General features: G+C 37.5%; 3 protein-coding genes and 1 long non-coding RNA gene across 4 annotated transcripts; 2 read left to right on the top strand and 2 right to left on the bottom strand.

The window, feature by feature from the left end:
• Nucleotides 1-1,606: 1,606 nt before the first annotated feature.
• On the top strand, nucleotides 1,607-2,363 carry LOC137952261 (uncharacterized). Its single transcript, XR_011112206.1, has 3 exons — nucleotides 1,607-1,665; nucleotides 1,774-1,873; nucleotides 2,061-2,363. It is a non-coding gene; the product is annotated as an uncharacterized lncRNA (long non-coding RNA).
• LOC137951224 (protein S40-5-like) lies at nucleotides 2,364-2,909 on the top strand. Its single transcript, XM_068797809.1, has one exon. It carries the CDS (start codon nucleotides 2,364-2,366, stop codon nucleotides 2,907-2,909), a length of 546 nt encoding a protein of 181 aa, XP_068653910.1.
• A 1,053-nt stretch (nucleotides 2,910-3,962) lies between these two features.
• On the bottom strand, nucleotides 3,963-5,060 carry LOC137952268 (CASP-like protein 2D1). Its single transcript, XM_068799382.1, has 3 exons — nucleotides 4,764-5,060; nucleotides 4,543-4,651; nucleotides 3,963-4,434 (listed from the first exon to the last, which is right to left on the bottom strand). Exons 1-3 carry the CDS (start codon nucleotides 4,946-4,948, stop codon nucleotides 4,171-4,173), a joined length of 558 nt encoding a protein of 185 aa, XP_068655483.1. The 5' UTR covers nucleotides 4,949-5,060; the 3' UTR covers nucleotides 3,963-4,170.
• A 714-nt stretch (nucleotides 5,061-5,774) lies between these two features.
• On the bottom strand, nucleotides 5,775-11,090 carry LOC137951113 (probable beta-1,3-galactosyltransferase 2). The gene is made up of 11 exons (XM_068797712.1): nucleotides 10,738-11,090; nucleotides 9,491-9,587; nucleotides 9,330-9,394; nucleotides 8,979-9,190; nucleotides 8,825-8,888; nucleotides 8,082-8,154; nucleotides 7,375-7,495; nucleotides 7,077-7,164; nucleotides 6,871-6,996; nucleotides 6,679-6,788; nucleotides 5,775-6,324 (listed from the first exon to the last, which is right to left on the bottom strand). Exons 1-11 carry the CDS (start codon nucleotides 10,848-10,850, stop codon nucleotides 6,176-6,178), a joined length of 1,218 nt encoding a protein of 405 aa, XP_068653813.1. The 5' UTR covers nucleotides 10,851-11,090; the 3' UTR covers nucleotides 5,775-6,175.
• Nucleotides 11,091-16,052: the final 4,962 nt, after the last annotated feature.

Raw genomic sequence — 16,052 nt, 5'->3', positions numbered from 1 at the left:
GCCCCCTCCGCTAAGTTTGTTCACGCCGGGATTCGAACTCGCGACGTGGTAACCTGCTCTGATACCAAATGTTAAGCACTTAGCCAATACTACCCAACAGACCGACCTGTTAGGAGCAAAAAACATAGGTATTTAACCTAGAACCATACTTAACCTAGAACTAAACCCCCCCCCCCCCCCCGGCCTTGGTATATCTAGTATCTAACAACCCTGATTGAGGCAAGATTCAATGATGATAGTGTTGGATTTAGAATATGTATGTGCTAATTGGAAACATTATGGAAAAATTGCAAATAGGAATTTTTTCCTATTATTATAAGAATTAATGTGATGACAAAATGGTGAGTTAAATTGCACTTAAGAGTGAGATTGTTTCAACTAAATATGAGTTTTGTACATAATTGTTACCATTATATCGGATAATTTTTATGCCAATAGTCAAAGGCAAAAGCTTAAGAAGTCGTAATTAGTCTTGAGGGGCATAATGATAGTAGGGTCAGGATATCCCAGCCCTCTAAACCAGAAGTGAAAGTTATCCCTCATCCATGAAGAAAAAATGCAAGTCTTATATGAGATTCAGACGTGAACCCTAATTCCTCTTCATTTCATTTCAGCAAGAAAACTCTCACTTAGTTTTCTTTTTCATCGAATTAACCAGTATGAAACTGTAAACCCCCATGAATATGCATGAACGTTTCTTGTCTTCAGTGTTCACTCCTAAAGTGACAAGTTGACAACTGGGACAGGAACCACGAGGGGAGTTTATGTCGACCAGGTTCAGACCCATCAGTTCTCAACCCCGAGTGGACTGACCTTAACCAACTTGTCTTTCGTCCTACTAAAAAAGAGTTCACTAAATGGCGGCAAAAGACCGAACAGCGGTGGACTTGGAAACCGTTGATCTTATTTCCTGACTTTTCGGAGAAGATCCAGACCACCCTTTGCTGTTTGGAAATCTCTAGATTGTTCGTAACGTTTGGATTTTGAAATCTTTAGGATGATACCAGCGGGCCCACCAGGCAGGGACAAACGTAGTGGGCCCTCTTAAGTGACTGGAAACGACATGACCTGCTAGCTGCCCTTCTTTGGATGTTATCTTTTTATTATTTATTTAAAAAAATAGCCGCCGCCGTCGTAATCATCTTTATTTAAAATATTAATTTTTTTGTAGATTAATTAAAAATAAAAAATAAAATTACTTTAAAACCCCTAGAAAGAGTTGGCCAAATCGAAGTTCGCCACTTTCTCTTCCTCTGTGGGACCAGGTTGTCCACGTCACTCGTGATTGGCGAATCGAGAATCGAGTAAATAGATCCAAGCATTCTCACCACACAAAAAAAATAAACCCGAAAAATGGCAGCGCTGCACGTGTGCCAGACCTCGGGGTGCAGATTCCCGCGGGTCCCACCGCCGTACGGATATTCATCTACCTGGCGGCTGGCTGCCTGGCTTCACTTTTCACGTTTCTCTTAAGATTAAAAACTGAATGGGACCCTCCCCGCGGTCATCTTGTCGTCATCGGCGCGGACAGAAGGGGGCCCACAGTGGATTCTAATGTACGAATATGAACCGCCAAATGTGCAGGCTAAGGGAAAGAGATGAAGTTAAGGAGGTGGCCACCACCGACCGCAGGCCATTCGAAATCAGTTACTCGGGAGTGTCCAGGTACATAGCGCCCGCCCGTTTCCTCGGAAGGGGAAGCCAACCTTCGATCTCTCTTCTTCAGTAATTGCATTTGCGCCTTCTCATCGTGGCATCTCACATTGATTGCAGCTGATCTCAAACAGTACGAATTCCAGTTGAGTAGATAAGGTCTGCAACTTCAGCAACCCAATCTGCCCACTCTCTGGACCGCAACTTTTCGGAATCCAAGGTAAGACGTTTGCAGTTTCTTACCTCTTCTTTAAAAAAAAGAGCACCAATTTTGAGAACAAATGTCCCCGGAGCAGTATTTTCTGTTAATGGAAAATGGGTACTGGTCGGTTTTTGTGACTGATTCTCCCTTCCTCGGCCTCTTTCTTTTTTCCTTTCTATCTAATTCATCTTCTTTTTCTGTGCAGCTACTGTGGAGATTCCGTTGTTGTGAGTCTGCAGAGGTTTGACAGAGTACCCATTCTTGGAGACGCCCCAGAAAGATTATCTTTCATCGTTTCTGTGTGAATGGAATGACGAGGACCTGATTTTGGCTTCTTCTTTTTTGTTCCGTGACCTGTTTTATGTGATGTTCGAGAACAACCCGGCAAAAACTGAAAGCTGCGTGGTGGATACTTTGAGGATCTGATGCGAGTGATCTGGGGGTTTGGAGCTCATCCATCATTCTGAACTTGTTTTTCCTTTTCTTCGACTGGTGGGTTTCGTCATCAATGGGAGACCACTATCATTTCTATGGCAGGGGAAACAATAGTAGATCGGTGAGAGACGATGATTTCGATGAGGAAGATGTTTGGGCAGTCGTGAAGGAGAAGAAAGACACGAGCCCAAAGAACAGAAAACCCAAGGATTCCCCTGTCTCTCCCTTTCCTAGACATATCCCATCTGCCACGCGAATGATCCCAAGATCCCAGAACGCCCACAATGAAGGGGTCAGAGCGGTTCAACAATCAGCGCCTCTGCGCATTCCCGACTGGTCTAAAATTTACGGGAAGAAAGGCTACTTGAGTGGAGAGGGGTCCTGGGGAGGTCGTGGTCTTGAATACGGTCATCGCGATAATGGCGACGAGGACGGAGACGAGAACGAGGACGAGGACGAGGACTGTAGACTTCCCCCGCACGAATGGGTCGCTAAGAAGCTCGCAAGGAGTCAAATCTCCTCTTTCTCTGTCTGCGAAGGGGCGGGAAGAACTCTCAAAGGGAGAGACCTCAGTCAGGTGAGGAATGCTGTTCTCACCAGAACCGGATTCTTGGAGTAAATTGGGAGAATTTTGTTGCATTAGAATGAACAGAACAGAAACATTGATTGAAAAAGCAAATTGTTATTGTCTTGCTTGTTATGAAATGGAATCCAGTAGTTTTTCAATCTTCTCCCTCTTCCACACGATATGTCGGCATTTCATCTGGAACTTGAATTAGTCCCGCAGAGATTCTGAAGTAGAACAAGTAGAACTCTTTTATATAAATAAACTGAAGGAAACGAATAGACTAAGACTCTGGTGGTATAATATGTAGCATTGTTAGCCCTTGTCATGAAGGATAGTAACTTATATCATGAGGTTGTTTTGCACTTTGCATGGTAGGGATGATGCAAAGTCAATGACTTGTATCCAACCATGGAATTATGATTCAGACTCGTGATCCAACTCTGTTCTTGTAAAATATGTTAGGTTTTGTGAGGAAGAAACCTAGATGAAGGAGGGATATATTTGTGAGGAAGGACATAATGAGAATTACCAAATTAACTTAAGTCTAAAAGCTAAACATGTAGTTAAAAAGATAGAAAACCAAATTGATTTACCTTTGCCCTTAGTGAAGCTAAACACCCATTGATCAAGGGCTAGTCACCAGTCAAGACACCTTGGGTTGGTTCATGCCAATAACACCTTGGGTTGGTTCATGCCAATAAAGAGGATTGTATTAATAAAAGATTATTACAAGACTTATGAAACTCCTCTATTTAATTCTAAAAATGTTCCCAGACTAAAGTTGGGCAAGGGGTTGCTCGGGAAGCAAGCAAACTTTGTTAAATTGTAGAGCCTAATCGACGCTCTATGTTGAGTCGGTACGTGGATTAACCTTCGTGGTAATCATCGTGGGGGTTGGAAGCCCTCCTCACGAGGGGGTGGAAGCGGAGTCCCCGCCAGATCCACGATATATTGACTATTATTTCATTAAGGGCAGTTTAAAAATTTCACTCTTGTAAAACGTTTGTCCTAATTTTCTCTTTATAATTGAAGGGTGGAATTGTTAGTTACGACCAAGAGAGGTTAGAGAAAAACAACTCTTGTAAGTGTGATCGTTATCTTTATAGTAAATTACTGCAATGCAGAATACAGGAGATAGTCGCACATTGACGCAATGAAAACTTCTCATAAGTAAAAACACAAAATGGAGCAAGGTGAGCTCTTTAACTTACAAAAAAACAAGTCTACAGTCTACATGCCTTAACAGACATTGATTTGAAACTAAATCCTCTTCTAGGCTTAGATTGCTGAGGGCTATTGGCTATCAAACATCTCATTCCACCTCTTCGTTGCCTTCTTTTGTTGAGACGTAAGGAGCCTCAAATTTGCTGAAAACCCTGTAAGCTGAAATGCAGGACAAAACAAGAAAGCAGGCGAAAGCCATCCCATGGAGAATCAGAGACACCTTCACTCTCCCACAATACTTTCTGTACGTGCTGCAGGCCTCACTCCATGAGACATCCCTATCGCCCCTCTGGAACAAGAACAGCAGCTCTATTACCGCTGATGTTGATGTCACCAATAAATACGCAAGAACCTGCTCCAATCATGCAACACAAGAACAATACAGTTGCTCTCAGCTCTGTAATTTGTGGGTGTATGAATCAAATCAATGAGATCTCTTCCCTCTTTCTTTTGAAGCTACCTGGTCTGAAATGAAGAAGACCCAATCGCTTATCCGGCCTCTGAGCCATGAGAAGACGATGGCCAAAAGAGCATAACCGGCACATATGCCATTCATGGCTACCAAATACCTGTATTTTTTTAACTCAGAGCATTGCAGAAAGTAAAACGGAAAGAGAGATAAGAGGGGGAGAGAGCATCAAACACAAAGATGGCGAAAGAGGGGGAGGCGTTGCTTCATACTTGAAGCCTGAAAGACTCTTGTAATCCAGATCCCCATAAACATCATTGAATTCCTTGTTTGTCACCATGACCCATATCGATGAAACAGTGAGAGGAATCGTTGACAGCCGAAGAGAGGAGTCGAGGAATCTGAGGGTGAGGTGATGATTTGGTGAACTGGGTTCAGTTTCAGTGGCATTTCTCATCTTGTAGAGGCCCCTGCAACCAAAACTGAAGCTTGGGTTTTTCTGGGTTTGGACTCTAGCAAGCTCAGATGATACACGCAAAGAAGACGGAGTTCTTAAAGACTTGAGCAACTCTTTCTTTCTTCACCTTATCGACATTTGTCCTCGTGTCTTAATGATAGTTCCGTGGGAAAAAGGGTGCAGAAAGTGAATACTGGTTTGAAAGGACAAGACTAGTGGAGGAAAGAAGTCAGAAATGGCAGAATGTTAGCGTGAGTGGGGTGGTTGTGCTTTTTCATAGTGGCAAAATGATGTCGGATTTGGTGATTTGATATTATTTTGGTTGAGAGAAAACAGCAAAAGGATATTTAAGACTCTCGACCATTGACGTTGGCACCAGAGCAGCTTGAAGGAAAACCAGTGTAAGAGCAAACTGCTGTAAATGACTCCCCGACTCAGCTTTCCGGTAATGACTGCCCTGCAACTACCGGTAACGAACAGGACCAGCGATTAGGAGCCCTACGTATGAGGATTTTATCTGAACAACCGTGTACAGTCCAGATGAGTTTAATTCATTCAAATTCTAATTAAAACACAAGATGAATTCAAGACGCTCGCACCCAAATTGGGTTTAATGGTGATCTAAACTAATAATACCGACCTGAACCAAATAATGCATCTGTGATTAAATTTAAAGGAATTTTGCAACAATGCTTCTCCTCTTTTCAGGAAACAGCAATGCTCTTACCCGTTGAAGGAAACAGAAGAGAATATAAAAGCACCAAGAAATTTGTGGACCAGACCAGATGATGCATCAGATTGACGAACTCTTTTTTTCTATTTTTTTGGTAATGGAAAACAAACAAGGATTCAAATGGGATTTGGGGTTGGCAAAAGGAAGATGATCTGATGAAAGAATACATTGATCAATAAAAGTTGGGCAGCCAAAGGCTACCTCAAAAAGATTGATGAACAACAATTATTTTGCAGCTGGTAGCCATCTTTTCATACTAAGATGCAACAGAAATGGCCATCTCAGCAAATTTTACAAAGAATAGGGGCAGGGCCGTGATTATCATCTACTCCCTCACTTCCGTCTGCTTCAGGGGTGGCTCACTTCTCTACTACTAAAATGGAAAAGGTCCCCTCCCCCCACATGCAGTCCTCTTCCTCTATAAATTCTACATTTATACTAAGAATTACATGCATCCACTCAACATACACTACCTTCTCACCTCCTACATTCCATCAGAAAACCGCACTCCACGTAGCATTTTCGCCTTCCCCGCATCTCTGGTGAACCTCTTTAATCCTTTCAGCAGACTTGCAAATACCACTGCAACTCCAGTCAAAAGAAGCCACACAGACATTACCTGCTTGGGCCTTCCACTCACAATCTGCATATTCATTTCAAACGTTTTCAGCACATTATTTTTCATATATCTCATGTAAACGAATCAAATATGCAGAATCCACAGTTTTGGAGCGTAATACCATCAATGATTTTCTTTCTTCAAGACAATTTTTGGAGCTTAATACCACATTTATTTGCTCAATGCATGAAATACTTTAAATAGCTGTCTGGATCAGAAGTAATTGTAACTTCAAGAGCATAAATGAACTACTGCAACAGTTATTATTATCTCTGAAAGTTACTGCAGTGATATCACTGCAGGGATTTTGTGGAAAAATATATATTCCTCTATAAATTGAAGAACTTTTCTATGCTATGCAGCACCAGAGAATTTTACCTGGAGGAGTACCGCAGCATAACCTCCGATCATCTATGTGTTCAACATCCAACCCAATAAACCATGCTCCCAGTGAGACATCTTCATTTGCATACTTGTGAAGCACATGTCTGAGATTATAGCAAATTATAAGAAAACTCATCAAGTATGACAAAATACTAGTAGTTCTAGGGCATACAGAAGCAGACTTACTGATTTATTGATATGTAATGGGCTAAATCTTTGGAGATGGCATATAACTGTCCAGTAGCATGTCGGAAATACTTGTTGCCCTCTTCACCAAATTTCCAATATTCTGGTTCATGGTACCTCACTCCCCTACACCACCCCGAACATGAAATAATTCATACAACCTTCCAATAGTCCAATAAATTTGAAGCACTTCAAGATGAACTTACTTTTGAGCAAGAACAGGACCAGACTTCATACATCCAATATAAACTCGACGCTTTGATCGGTGTCTCACCAACATTGTTCCAAGTGTCGCTGCAGTAATTCACGAGCAGATGTAATTGCACGTACCAAATGAATGATAAAAATGAGAAATATAATTTGTCTGGTCCCAAAATCTTAATCAAAAGGAGTTGGATGATGCTGCCATCAGGCAGTAGAGATTGTAGGAAGCTTATGATGGCTTCACTCCCAAAAATAAAATATTAAGAAAAAAAAGAAAAAATAACTGCAGAGATTCTTTACCTATATTTACATGGACATCATCATCAACCTTAACGTAGAAGTCTGCATCCCATGTTGCCACAGCAGTTGCAAAATATGTTTTAGTTTTGGCTGATAATTCTAGGTATCCTTCAACATGTTCCTGCAATAGCAACTTAGATTGTCATACTATTGCATAGAATGCAAATTCTTATTTACTGGGTCTCCATCAAAATACAGCATCAATGTTAGCTAACTTGAAAATTAAAACAAAGAAGGGTAAGAAGCAATTATGCAATCACATGAAATATTAAATGTACGGCCAGGGAAATCACATTAGAGGAAACTAACAGAAGCCCACCTACAATGGCTGCAATAGGCTGATAATGGGAGCAAAATTCCTCACATATGTGCTTCTAAAAACAAAGATATTCCATTTTGAATATCCACACTGCTTTTATTTTCTATACCAACTTTTTTTTTTGCCATAGATCATATGTTCAGTACTATCCATTCAGGGACCTTTGGAGACATGGGTGTGCTGCTCTAAGCTCTGAAGACAAATGTTGCTCAAGTAAAACTTTACAGGGCTCAGGTTGATACTCTCCATCCCTTAATATATTTTACATTTCCATCTCTAAAACGAGTAGACTCAAACAGCAATTTTTTTTTAAGAAAAAAGAAAGGCAAGGTGAACGACAACATAGAAAAGAACCTGTCTTCAAAAGATATAAAGGAAAGAGCATTACCAGCCTTATGAAATCACCATGTTTTCTATCCTCTGCCTCAATTGCTTTGTCCAAGATGCCTCCAGATGTAGCACTGAAGTTAAACTCAAATTTTTAGTACCAGAACAAAATAATCAATAAAGAAAAGATGAATGCAATATTTAGATTTCTTTAACATAAATGCAGTTTATGACTGCAGGTGATATCTGACAAGCACTTCATGTTAACTGTCCTCTTTTCTTCAGATGTAGCACTGAAGTTAAACTCAAATTTTTAGTACCAGAATAAAATAATCAATAAAGAAAAGATGAATGCAATATTTAGATTTCTTTAACATAAATGCAGTTTATGACTGCAGGTGATATCTGACAAGCACTTCATGTTAACTGTCCTCTTTTCTTTTAGATAACAAAGACAGACCAATCAGCTCAGACCCACATATTGGCTGAATGAGAGCCAGGGGAGGGAGGGGGTCGGGATTGCATCCCTGAAACTTTGGAACCCAATGTTTTACCCCCACTCTGCCAAGATTGCCCCGAGCCTTAAACAAAAATCCAATGCCATTCCACCAGGACAGACAACAAGAAACAAGTGTATATTTAACTTGAAGCAAATGTCCCTCCCTACTAGAACATAGGAATAGAAATAATGACACTATCTCCATCAACTGTAATTCATCCAATGTTAATACAAAAGCTTCTCTGAATATCAAGTCATTTTCCTTTTTTTTAATTATTGGAAAAACAATAGCATGTTTTTCATACCTGTGACCAATAACAAATCGTATTATAATGCCCTTTTCTTCCTCAAGCCTCTTTCTTTTCTCACCTATTTCATTTTTAGCAGAAAAGTCAGAAACGGAAGAAGTTGATATTTCACAGGGTAAGAATAATGAGCAAATTTATTCAAAAAATATACCTTGTGGCATCCATGTCGCTCGAACTGAATCTCTTCTTTTTCGGCTGCTAAAAGCAGTATTAATTCCAACGACCATCAGATACTTCCGTTTTCTGGTGGATTCAGCTGTCTTCAAGCTTTCTGATGCAGGAGCACCATTGCGTATTGATTCATGTGCAGCCCTTGCAGCTGCTAATTCCATTTCTAAATTTGAAATTGTTTTATCTAGTGTTCTGCAATCCAATATAGAGGTGGTCATCACATCATATTTTAAACATATTTCATGCAAAAGCAACACTAAGACAAGAAAGCACTTAAAAAATAATACCAAACACTGGAGAAGGAAAGATATCCAACGAACTAAGAACTTACTGTATGGCATAATGGGTCTTTGAAACTTCTCCTAGAATATCTTTTGGTTCTCGCCGTATAGATTTCTGATGTATAAGGATGTTTCAGGACAAATTCAACAACTTCAACATCAAACAATAAGGAAAAATCGAAGGACAATAAAACAATGGTGAGAAACTCACAGCTCTTGGGCCACAACCATCTGCAACTAGCTTAAGCTTTTCTCCTTCAATCCCATTTGTCCTATTTATATCTTTTGGCTCAGGTACAGTCCACATTCTGACAAAAAATATTTGAACGAACGTGAACATTAGCATCCACATTTGAATATGCAAATCCATATCAATTATCCAAGGTTTTCATATTATTCAAATGACTAGAAAGCGAAAACAAGCTGGCCATGGCCGAGCCTCAAAGCAAAAAGTTAGCAAAAGAAAACAGAAAGTAAGATAAAATCAATACGTAACCTCAACTCTTTTTTTTTTTTTTTAAAGATAGCTAGTAAAGGGCACATCTCACTCTCTCGTTTTCAGACAGATCTATTAAACTAAGCAAAGTACCTAAAAAAAGTTAAAAATCTGATAACAATCAGTTGAAGAAATAAATGTAAATCGTAAACACGTGGGAACATGATCTGTAAGTTTTTACATTAATTACAAACGCTAAAATAAAAAATAATCAGTTTTCGGACTGACATTCCTCCCAAGCTAAACATTTGCTTCGAATTCATACCACAAATTCAGATTAGACCCGCCTCTTTCCATTCCTCTTCTCCCAGCAAAACTGCTAATAATAATAATAATAAATAGCGATAAATTAAATACGGTAAGACAGAGAGGAAGAAATAGAGGGAAAAAAACCGATAAATAAAACTAGTGAAATTTACTTCAACACTAAGCAGTGTCGATAGACATAACAAAATCACAAAGAGGGAGGGAAAAGCAATCTTAAAAGAAGCAAATTCATCGAAAAGAATCCAACCAAATAAAAGAAAACCAAATTACGCCCAGAGTCTTCAAAGACTGCCTATCGGTTACAGAAAATAATACCAGTACGCTTCCACAAAATCACTCATATAACTACACATAGCAACGAAAGAATAGACAACTTTGAAGATAGAAATGAAAAAGGCACGCGGTAAAAATGAAATGAAGAATTTGAAAGAAAAGAAGAAAAATAAAGAAGCCAATTCCGCAGGCATGGTAGCTGATACTCATTTCCTAGAGCGCCCATATTCCACTCTACCAAGCACAGACGCTAAGCCATATAAAACACCAAAAAAATGGAAAAACAGACGACAATCAGGCGAGTTTGGACCAAACCACTGAAGACCACATCCCTCGTCTCTCACCTCGGACCAAATCACTTTCACCCATCAACACCAGCTCACACATCTCAAAAAAGACTGCAGTTTGAAGAAACAATGTACCTGTTAGTGAAGAGCAATCCAGCACAGAAGCTGCCAAGACAGAGCAAAAGAGCCCATTTTCTAGAAACCACGCTCCTGGAAGACACATCACTTCCTCTACTCTTCCACGACATATTTACTCTCTCTTCTTCTCACTCAAACCACCACGCAGCTCGTCCAATCCCTCCAATCGATACCCATTTCACAACAAGAAAAACTGAAGAAGAGCAGTAGCACCGAATCACATGATCCAACAAAAACCGTTGCCGTCAGCTCCAGGAATGAAGCTCGAAATTGGGATTCAAGGTCCAAGGCGAAAGAGGGGAGAGAGATTGGGGGAGACTTCGAGCGAGAGAGAGCCGGACCGACTTTGTTTTTTCTCTCCCCTCGTTCGAACGCGAGACGAGTAGGAAGAAAAGGTAGAAGCACCCCCCATGAGACCATGACCCACCAACTGCCCCTCTTCGGCCCCGACATCCACCCTACTCACCCTGAATTATCTACACCTAAATTATCATAATACCCTTCCAGTTAAATCATTAACATTAACTTACTAATTACCACATTAACGATCCAAAATCCATGCAATCCTAACCGTCCAATTTCAGTGGGAATCACTAACCAATCATCCATAAATCATTATTAAAGGTTATTTTAGTCATTTAACTTCTAATTTGTTTTCTTTTTTTATTTTCTTTTTAGAAAATTAATTAAATAAATAATTTTAAAAAAAGGAAATTGGAATGGCTATGCTTCCCTTGTCAAATACTCCATCAATGGAGTGCGATTCAATAGAAGGTATGGAGACACCACGTGATCATTCACGTGCGGTCAGAGGAATCAACACATGGGTGGCTGACCAGATCCTGGACTTCCGAATCGCACCGTACGCGTGTTTTCTTCTTATTCCCATCGACGGCCTAGAGGCCGCCACTCGATGGGTCGGCCCAACCTTGCACCATGTGTCACATGTACGAACTTGATTAGTTATTCGCAACTCGAAATCCCGCGCCAGCGCATGTTCCATCGCCCATCGATGAAGATAAACTGATGGGGATTCGTGGAGACAAGATGTGAGCCGTACACGTGGTACATGGGGGGGGGGCGGGAATATTTTGGAATTGAAGACGTTGGGGGGTAAATTAGTCATGAAAAGACACTAATACCATGTTAAAAAACGTAATTTAATTTAACGATGACACGTGAACGATTTTGGTGGCCGGTAGAGTTGGACGTGTCAACAAGTTCATTATGGTAACAAAGATTTTGTACCAATCCAACTGATATGCCCATTTGGAATTTAATGAGGGGACTTCAAATCGGGCAAAATGCACCATCCCATTTAAATAATACCTTAGGTAACATTTTTTTTTTTTTTTTGTAGAAAATTTTCAGTTTTAAATGCCACATTTATTGGATTTTTCCAAAAAATATTATTTATAGTTTTTGACAAAAAAAAAAGTTTTTACACCCAAAGTTAAATAATTAAAAGATAAGTATTTAATTATTATATTTTAAAATTGAATCTATTTTATATTAGATTAATTTATAAGTTTATATTTATTTTATCCTTAATATAAACTCTTATATATTTTATATCTTAATTAGTCGATATTGTTAGTTTATTTTAAATAAATATCATAATTATAAATATAATTATTAATTTAAAATTCTAATTTATATCACCCAAATAAAAAATAAATTAATCTCTAACTTTTAAAGTCTTAACTATCATACACAATGAGATCATCACATGAAGTTTTTCTTTTTATTATGTTAACCGATCTAATGACAAAACTCCAACCCTAATCTAAAATGACTAGTCAAATTTAAAGGTGGTTCAGCTCATTTGAGGGTAATAAAAAGAGTGATGGATTAAGGGTGTGAATAAAAAAATAACAACTCTAATACTTCAAAAGGAAAAAAGTGCATAATGTAGCTCTTTATACTTCCAAATACGAAGGATACGTTTTTAGACCAATAACTGGATAAAAAATTACTAGGTTTGAATCAAGATGGAATAAAAAATAATTCATCTATGAATATGTGTGATTGAGGAAACTTTAAAAAATTCAATAAGGAAAGTTTTGCGATAAAATATAATAATAAAGACTTTCTAAAAACAAGATTCTCGTGTGAGGAAATTATTTTTTTAGCATAATTTGACCATATTAGAAAGAAATTTTGGAATAAAGGAGATTTAGGACAAGCATGTTTGTAATTTAGAATAAAGAAGTAAAAGTTTCTAATCTAAACATTTCAGACCTTGTCAAAAATGGAAACTAAACTCGTATGGGGGAAAATTAATCTCAAGGAAACCCATGTAATATCAGATGAAAAAAGAAAACTCTTAGGGCCTGTTTGGAACCCACATAAAATAAAAGAAAAGAAAAGAAAATGGGAAAGAAAGTATGTTTTTTTTTTTTTTTACAGTGGAGAGAATCATCGAGAGAAAAGAAAATAAGAGAGAAAATCTTAATTAATAAATTTTCTTTCACAAAATGATGAAATTTGGGGAGAAAAGAAAAGAAATGGAAAGTTGAGAAAAAATCTTAATCATAAAAAATTAAATATATTACTAATTTTATTTTTATTTTTTATTTTTCACTTGTATTCAAACAAGAGAAATTATATTTTTTTCTAGTTTCTCCCTCATTTATGGGCATCCAAACAAGAGAAAATAAACCTCTTTTCTTTTCTCTTTCTCTTTCCTTTCTCTCCACTTTCCATGTTCCACACACAACCTTAAGGAAAAAAAGATACTTAAGTTGGTAAACATTTGACTAGAGTTTAAAAAAATAATAATCTTAGTCAACCCAAAATTGGCAACTCAACTTGAAGGAAAAAATCGGCTTAAAATTCAAAATTTTACATGCAACCCCTTAAATTTCTTGGAACTCCTCTATACTTGTAGTCATCTCAAACAAAGATGGTCAAATATTTCTAGGTAGATGTGGTAGAGACAAACCCAACCCCTTAACATAGCCAGACCAAGCTCCAAGAATTTGTCGTACAAAGGCACACTAATCAACTATCTCACTGGCCTCCTGCGCCTCTTGTACTAGCTATTTAATCTCCTCCTATGAGAAAATAATTATTGTTACTTAAAATAAAATGTTATATTTATAAGAAAGTTATAGTTACATATTGTTCTTCATATCTGTGAGTCCATCCATAATACATATGAGTATTCTGAAATTGCTTATTATCATAATAATTTGTACCCTACACATTTAGAAGAACAAATACAAGTAAATATATTACATTTGAAGTACATTATAAAGAAAATATACTCTTAGTTAAATAGAAAAGAAGAGAGAAGAATTGATATACTCTTATTACATGAACCCCTATTTATAATAAAGGAAAGTAGTCGAGTCCAATTACAATTAAACTACCCTTGTCCCAATTATACCTAAACTCTAACACTTAAAAATAAGTCCTAGCATAATTAAATAACTCAACATAAATAGAAGACTAACATAACTAAAACACCTTTAAATTGAAACTCTTCTGTGAGACCTGCTTCCATAATAATTTTGGCTTTGTAAGACTTCTTATTGTGAGAGTCATGTAAGACACTTCCATGTTTGTTCTTCAACACTCCCCCTTAAGCTGGAGTTTATAAATTCAACTTGTAATGAAAAGGATTTTTTGGTCTTCAATTTCCTTTTGTTGAAAAAAAAAATCTTCACAAATACAATTCTTCATAGATGTAAAAACTTGTCTTTTGTGCCCCCCCTTTCTTGAGTATTTTGGTCACATAAAAATTACCACAATATACGGAATAAAATACTTCTTTCTTGTACTTCTCCCCCTCAAGTTGGGAGGTAATGACAGTGATATCAGTTTAAAACAAATAACTTAGACGTAGTAATAATCTCTTTCATCACGGTGTCCCAAAGATAAGTACGAAATTGGACACAAACTCTCAAAAGGTAAAAATGGGGTGACAAAATACAGGTCGAAACCAACCTCAAATGATTTTGAACAAATATAGTGATAATAATCACTAAAATGGGTAATACTTGTCATTCATAAGATGACAATAAAAAACGCAAGGGTTCCAATAAAAATTCTTAAAAGACTTAAAAATACCCATATAAATGAAAGGGACCAACCAAAGTAATGCTCCCATAGGGTTGGCAAAAAAGGGGTAAGTGAAAGTCAAATAAAAGGATGGTAGAAGGAAGTTAACAAAAAAGAAAGAGGCATATGAGATATTTTCCTGATATTGTGTTCAATAATAGCAACTAAAAAAGTGACGTAAATTCAGCTTAAATTCGGAATTTTCAATGCAACATGATACCAGTATGACCTTGATTCTTGCCATGCGAATATATCCTGAAATATAGATCAAATCGACACAAAATTTTCTCCTTATGAAACTAGACTTAAATACCTTTAATCCAAGTATAATTTATCTTCATAAAATATGCTTATTTTGAGATAAATAATCTGATATATTTTGGTCTCTGTAATATGGCTGAACTAAGTTTTTTTTTTCCTTTTACTAGCATGACCATTGACTCTTCCAAGATCAATATCTCCATATAAAAAAACTCAAATAGAGAATTGGTTAAATAGGTAAGAAAATAGACTTATAGATCTTTCTTTTGATATATAATTCATCATATAAAGTCTCGTTCTTGATAGCATAAAATAGTTCAAAATTTGAACCTTTTTGCTACTGCTCAAACCTCTCTTGCAGTTTAACCTATGCTACTTCAAATATAAATTTCTCTTCGTTAAAATCTCCTATTGCCAAAAGTCATTTTACGTTGAAAATCAGGCTCGAATATCTTTTCGTCAATATATAATATGTAATATAAAAAATTATATATAGAGGTGAAAATGCAAAGCAAAAAATGAGTATATGGACTAAAAAGAGAAAAAAATAGATACAAACCTAAACTTTCATCCATATTTACTCTTCAACATTCTCAGTTGTTAACCTTAATCTAGAATGCACTGATTTGTTAATATATTTTATAAGAGCAGAGGTGTAAAGACTTAACTCTGTCGGACTTGTTTGATTTCAGCCATCCCGACTATGGTGAGTAGATCGACTTCAGATCCGGAATGAAGTAATCGGATACGTAGCCGGATTTACTGATCCGGACCCGCATCCAAATCCCTTATGAGAACAACGAGAAAGTCCACGTGTGATGTAAATGTAATACCGCAAAAGTCACTCGAGTTTGTGGGGTCCATCGGAAAGGTGATAACGAGAAGGTTCAGGTTCACACCAGAAAGTTCCTCGCAAAGGGTGATTTACATGGCCCGCAGTCTATAGCTTTGGGCTCACAAAAACCATTTATTTACAGAAATGACTT

Source organism: Aristolochia californica, unplaced genomic scaffold (genome assembly GCF_029961685.1).
Source record: "Aristolochia californica isolate CCGP_79_NKW_82.1479 unplaced genomic scaffold, dmAriCali1.0.hap1 SCAF_15, whole genome shotgun sequence".
Lineage (NCBI taxonomy): Eukaryota > Viridiplantae > Streptophyta > Magnoliopsida > Piperales > Aristolochiaceae > Aristolochia > Aristolochia californica.
The sequence above is the reverse complement of the archived record's forward strand: the minus strand, read 5'-3'. Positions and strand labels throughout refer to the sequence as shown.